The sequence below is a fragment of the Bidens hawaiensis genome, unplaced genomic scaffold, assembly GCF_021521415.1.
Source record: "Bidens hawaiensis isolate Kalapana, Puna unplaced genomic scaffold, B.hawaiensis_p1.1 tig00000904_1, whole genome shotgun sequence".
NCBI classification, from domain to species: domain Eukaryota; kingdom Viridiplantae; phylum Streptophyta; class Magnoliopsida; order Asterales; family Asteraceae; genus Bidens; species Bidens hawaiensis.
Window position 1 is genome coordinate 3834623 of NW_027491052.1, and position 6166 is coordinate 3840788.

Sequence of the window (6166 nt, forward strand, 5' to 3'; positions counted from 1 at the left end):
TAATTTCATGAATATAATATACATGCGGTTATTCATATTCCAACAAAAAAAAAAATAAAAGAACACTAAACGAAATGTTCAGTTTGCATGACTAGACAAGCCGTCGAAATGCCATTAAACTGCCGAAAACCAAAGCATTAGCCAAACAACATAAATCTCAACTGGCCGATGCGATACACAACCCTATTTTTACTTAAAAAATTAAAAATTATAAAGAGGGTTTATGATTATAAATTTATAAGTAGTTGCAATCAGCATGTGTGTTAAGGCGGGGATGCTATGAGAACTCGATAGGTATCAGTTCAATTCATTCTGGTGCCGGTATTTTCTATAGTAACTCATGTAGTCATGTGCGCAAAGAAATGAAAACGACTTGAATAAAATTTATATCGAAAGTATATACAAATCTACACATGTTTGGGTTGTTTGCGGCTCGGATTTGGACATCGGAACAGAACATCGAAAAACTCACGTCGTAAATTAATAAATGATGTGATACAAAACCACTCGGATTTGGACATCGGAATAGAACATCGAAAAACTCACGTCGTAAATTAATAAATGATGTGATACAAAACAGCTAAGATTTGGACATCGAAAAACTCACATCGTAATTTAAATACGGCATGATACAATGCATCCTTTTGGGCATATTACGAATTTTTTGGTTTAGGGTATTCTTTCTCGGTTGCTATATATTGATATCGTAACGTACTAAACCACGTGCTAAAATTATTATTTACAATTTAATTAATTAAGATATTAATAAAACAGCATAATCATAAAAAATAAAAACAAAAAGGAAACAAAAAACAAAAAATAATTGTGGACCCAAAACTCAAAATTTGCAAGATTAATATTACTTGTAATACGTTAGTGTAACCGCTTATTCAAAAAATAAAAGTTTATGAAAGGCAAACGAAACGCATGTTACACACCAATCCCAAGTTTCAAATCGTCAACACCACATTTTACACGCCCATCCTGAGTTTTAAATCGTCAACCGGACTGTTAAAATATCTAAATCAAACATAAATCTCAAACCGACTTACTTTATCCGGTTCTAACTTAACAAACATGGGTAATGTGCAACCATGCTTGAATTTAATCCATTTTGACCCCATATCCGACCCACCTGACCCGGCCTTTCACCACCTTACCACCCTCTTTACCATATCAAAACTAAGGGTGAGCACTGCACAATGGGTCAAACCCACCCCGGCCCGAATACAAGGACCAAGTACCAGACCGTTGTGGACCCACAAGAGGCTCACTCATAATCTAAACCACAAAACACATGGTGGAAGAAACTTAGCTTGTGATTTACAGATTAAGTTGTTGCACCAAGTCAACACTGATTGTACTTGACATACACTCCAGTCAAACCCAGATATACAACCATGACCAACTTCTTAAAATGAGTTGTCAGATGTACAAGTATTCCATATATTTACATCCTACCAACCAAAAAGCAAACCAGAAAAAACAAACCAACCAAAAATCAACTGAACATGGTATCATAAGTTAACAAGAAACTGCAACCGTTTTTTTTTTCTTTTTGTTTTTGTATCTTAAATGTTTTTTTTCCAGAAAAGCTCAAGCCAAGCTAATGATTCCATGATGCGTCATGAACTCACGGATCTTCGCTGGACCAAACTAAACTTCAAGCTATACATCATATACAGGTAATCGCTCCTCGATACTAACACGGCATATAGGGCACTTCTTACACTTTTCACAGCAGCTACTGCAGTTTATAAAGAAAATATGAAACCAATAATATTAGAGAAAATATGTTTCAGGCTAATATTTTATTTATATCAAACAGAAAAAGGAAACAGGGGGGTCAAATGGGTTGAAACATCTAAAAATCATTTTATTAGGCCTGTAAACGAACCAAACGAATACGAACGGAGCATAGTAGTGTTTGCTTGTTTAACATTAACTGAAGAAACAATTGAACGAACGACATTTTCTTGTTCATGTTCGTGTCTGTGTTCGTTTGATAATAGTATAACGAATGATTCACGAACGCAAATAAGTGAACATAATTGAATATAGATGAACAAACGTAACTGAGGTAAAATCAATTATAAGTAGATGTAAGTGAATGAACTTAAATTAACGAAGACGTGTTCATTTAACTACATGAACAAAAAGATTTGTGAATATAAACAAACTTCCTGCTGAACGGTTCACTGAACTTTCGGTTTGTTTACAGAATTACAGGCCTACATTTTATTTAAACTTTTGGGCCGAAAGTGAGTCTGGTCAACCCAATCAAGATTTAGATCAGATTTAAAGAAAAAATTGGGCAAACAGTGTCCTCGGTCGACTGATAAAAAATAGGTCGACGAAAAAGGTAATCAATTTATCGCCGTTGATTCTGAGGAAGGATACAAGTACCTGCAAAGAACGCGGTGCCTACATGGCAGAAGTACTGTGCTTATCTCTCCTTCGAAGCAAACCCGACACAATACTTTTTCCTGACAACAATTTGTTAAGAAAACCCATGAGTGCATCATCCCAAAAAATGGTAATAATAAAACAAAATAAAATTCAGCAAAAAAAAATCAAGATTTAGATTAGAATTTTACATTTTGAAGTCTTTCGTACTCCTGTTGGCTAAACTTTGTGATTTCTGTCTGCTCACCGAGAGCTGCTTGAAGTCTCCAAACCTGAAAAGATAATATTTAAATATGTTAAATTACGGTGATAATTATAAAATAAATTATGGGTATGCAAAGATGGAATTATATAGTCATGTTTACCTCCTCAGCAAGATCCTTCTTTGGCATTTTCTTTACGATTTCAGGTGGATAACCACAAAAGGTATTATAACTGCAATAACATACATATATTTAAAGTGATGCCAAATAGGAAGCATTTAGCTTCTAAATTTTAAATATAAAAACATATGAATTAGAAATGTCACTGAAAAGTTTAGAATCACGTACCCTGAACCGACATCATGGTAAAGCCGTGCCTGTTCTTCTCGGCTTCCTTCGTCAATTGACCACCAACCAAGCAGTCTGTGTGTGCCATTAGATTAAAAAGTAAAAAAAAAACATGGTTAATATTTAAATTTTAAGTTACTGTTGAAATAGTATTAGTTTTGTATTCATATTTAACAAACACAACTTGTAACAACGTAAAGATTCTGGACAACATAAACTTGGAAGTCGATCCTAACTTAATCTGACCCTTTCGTGTGAATAGCTCAATTTAGGTTATATTTATCTCTTACAGGTAAAAAATTTAAAGAAAAAGATAATCAGAAAATGCTTAAAACGAAACCAGTCAAATGAGTCAACTAGTTGAAATACACGTAAGCCCTAAAGTTTATATCTAAAACATGATATTATTGCTGTATACATTTATCCAGAATCATATTTGACACGTTAATATGCTACAAAAGTGCAAGATTTTGGGACAATAAATGCTTTGGCACCAACTTTAACAAAAAAAAATAGCCGTTTTGAACACAATAAGCTTTGGTCCGTTACCCAATGCACGCATCAATTTACCTGGATCCACGGTGCAAAAACCCGAAAAACTCGCGGGCCCAAGCAGAATATGTGTAATATCTTCCGGTACCGGTTCCCGTACGTAATATAAAAATAATTTTTTCCACCAATCTTGATCCAGAAAGTAAAACTCCAACTCCTTGCAGTATAAATAAAGGAGAAAATATAACTGGAAGCGGGATAGATTTAACAGCTGAAGGTTTACCCTGAAACTCAAAAGAAAATATTACAAAAAGTGGAATAATTTAAGAAACTGTTCAAAGATCATATAATTGAAATGCGACATAAATTACCTCTAAGCGCATACAAAGAAGAATTTGGAAAGCAATAATGGGGATTTTAATTATGTGGCCACCAATGTCTTGCAAACTACACATGGTATCTTCAGATGAATCATCTGATGAAACCACTAATCCACTATTCCAGTCAAGGTATCTAATAGCCGTAGATGATGAGCTGGCTTCAGATGTTTGTATCTTTCTGTGAATCACTGGATTAGACCACTTTGTACAAACTAGAAAGGAAAAGCATTCTGCAATTCTGAAAAACACAAAATCATACCAGCACTAGAAGTGTTAAAGTTGTATTGTATAAAGATTTGTTAAAATGTGGAAACGTTAACGAAAGCTTACCCAAAATTTATGAGCAGATCCCACCAACCTAAAGCGTCTACAAAACCTACAAGAATGTAAGAAAAATATTATTTCTCAATTAAGGATTCACTAATTAATATTTTGAATTAGCAGTTTAGGATAGTACTTTTGGGGAGAATATTACCAGATAACTTAAGAAGCGTGAACACGGTAGCAGCAATGAAGAAAACCATCGAGATAGCAACCCAAAAATGCTGAAATAGAACATAAAGACCTGTTTACGCTTCATAGTAATTGTTTACATGTCAAGAAATACATTCATGTGAAATAATATATCTATATAATTTAGAAAGCATTTAAAAAAGATGATTCTTTATCAACGGAACTTACAGGAAGTGTCTCCCATATTGCCTCGTCACTCACACTTTCATCATCTCCTGGTAATAAAGCCTTGCACATTCTGTATATGACAAATGACTAGTCTTTATCGGTTTATGCATAAAAAACTAGCATAAATGGCAATGTTAATACCAATTGAAAGAACATGTAAACAAACTACACAGAAACTTCTGGTCACCTGAAATTGTCAACAAGAATGGCTACTTCAAATGCCAACAGAGGAAGGAAAACAATCTGCAAGCTTACAGGCGGAGGCTTAGAAACTGCACAAGTTAAATAAACAAATATAAAGTTAGAACCTAGGGTGAACGCAATAAACACAAAGTAAACAAAGTACAAATGCCTAATACGTTATCGTACCATAGCGATTTTCCAGAAAGATACAAAGAAGAAGTTCAAATGCAACAAGCAAAGGTGTAGCAACAACTGCATGGCATGGTGCCCACTGCAAAAAGATAAAATGTTATCATGAGTCGTACCGTAAATTATAACAAAACATAAGTAAACCAAATATATTACCTCACGACCATGGGGAACCGATGGCGCAGGTAGCGAGAACCTTCCTCGCGCAACAACAGCATGAAATAAAAAAAGCGGGAAGAAAACTGCCCTGCATAATAAATCAAGAACAACCCCAGTTTAAGAAATTTCATCCCGATGAAGCTAAACATCAAAGATAGCAGTTTTTTTCTTAAAATAGCCACTTTAATCAACTCTTTTTGCATGTCTATCTAGAGCAACAAAATTGCCATTTAGAAAAGGCTTCTCTAATTAATCATAATTATTAACCTAATAAACATCTCACTATTAGCATGTTTTAAATGCACATCTAAAATCAAAATTACCAGTGAATCAAAACTACAAAAATTCAAACAAATTGTCCAAATTTCATACTTAAATTCTTCAATTCCTCCACACACAAGATATAACAAAATTCAAAGTAAAAATCAAACCCAGGTTTCAATTACATCAAATACACCAAAGTTTATCAAAAATTAGTGTAAAAATCAAAACCCAGATTTCAATTCCATCAAATAAACCAAAAATTAGTGTAAAAATAAAAACCCATATTTCAATTCCATTAAATAAACCAAAAATTAGTGTAAAAATAAAAACCCAGGTTTCAATTCCATCAAAACTGAGTTCAAAAATCAAAACCCAGGTTCCAATTCCACCAAATAAAAAAACCCCCAAATCCAATGAACCAAACCCTAAAACCCAAAATTAAAGAGCACTAACCACCAGGAGAAGAAAAGCTGATGATCGAGCTTGAGAACGAGCAGCAGCGTGAAGCAGAAGAGTGCAGTATGAGCAGCGAACGCCTGTAAAGAATTAGCTACTCTCCGCCAGCTCATCATGTCTTTCTTTACAATCATACGCCTCAATGAAACCCTAATAATTGAAGACTGGACTGATTGATGATCAAGTACACAAACAAACAGATTCAATCCAATTCAATTCAATTCAAGGGTTTCGGATTCTTGTAATTCAATGCTTTAATGGGTTTCAATGATGGATGGATGGAAACCAGAAATCAAAACTGAAAGTTAAATAAAAATTGAATCTTGACTGACAATATTATTGTTATGTTATTTGTTCTGCAAATTATCTTATTGTAATTTTATATTTTATGATTATATTATTATT

General features: G+C 33.8%; 1 protein-coding gene across 1 annotated transcript; it reads right to left on the bottom strand.

Annotated features, from left to right (window-relative positions):
• Positions 1 to 1640: 1640 nt before the first annotated feature.
• On the bottom strand, positions 1641 to 5895 carry LOC143545568 (uncharacterized). The gene is made up of 14 exons (XM_077037438.1): positions 5759 to 5895; positions 5039 to 5129; positions 4880 to 4964; positions 4698 to 4782; positions 4511 to 4580; positions 4305 to 4374; positions 4160 to 4205; positions 3821 to 4067; positions 3528 to 3733; positions 2958 to 3032; positions 2772 to 2841; positions 2598 to 2678; positions 2407 to 2486; positions 1641 to 1747 (listed from the first exon to the last, which is right to left on the bottom strand). Exons 1-14 carry the CDS (start codon positions 5893 to 5895, stop codon positions 1669 to 1671), a joined length of 1422 nt encoding a protein of 473 aa, XP_076893553.1. The 3' UTR covers positions 1641 to 1668.
• Positions 5896 to 6166: the final 271 nt, after the last annotated feature.

Excerpts from the sequence above, each read along its gene's own strand:
- LOC143545568 (XM_077037438.1), bottom strand. The coding sequence starts at position 5,895 with ATGATTGTAAAGAAAGACATGATGAGCTGGCGGAGAGTAGCTAATTCT. Across the intron at positions 4,581-4,697 it reads ATTCTTGTTGACAATTTCAG|AATGTGCAAGGCTTTATTAC; the intron begins GTGACCAGAAGT and ends TGTCATATACAG. Across the intron at positions 4,206-4,304 it reads CACGCTTCTTAAGTTATCTG|GTTTTGTAGACGCTTTAGGT; the intron begins GTAATATTCTCC and ends ACATTCTTGTAG.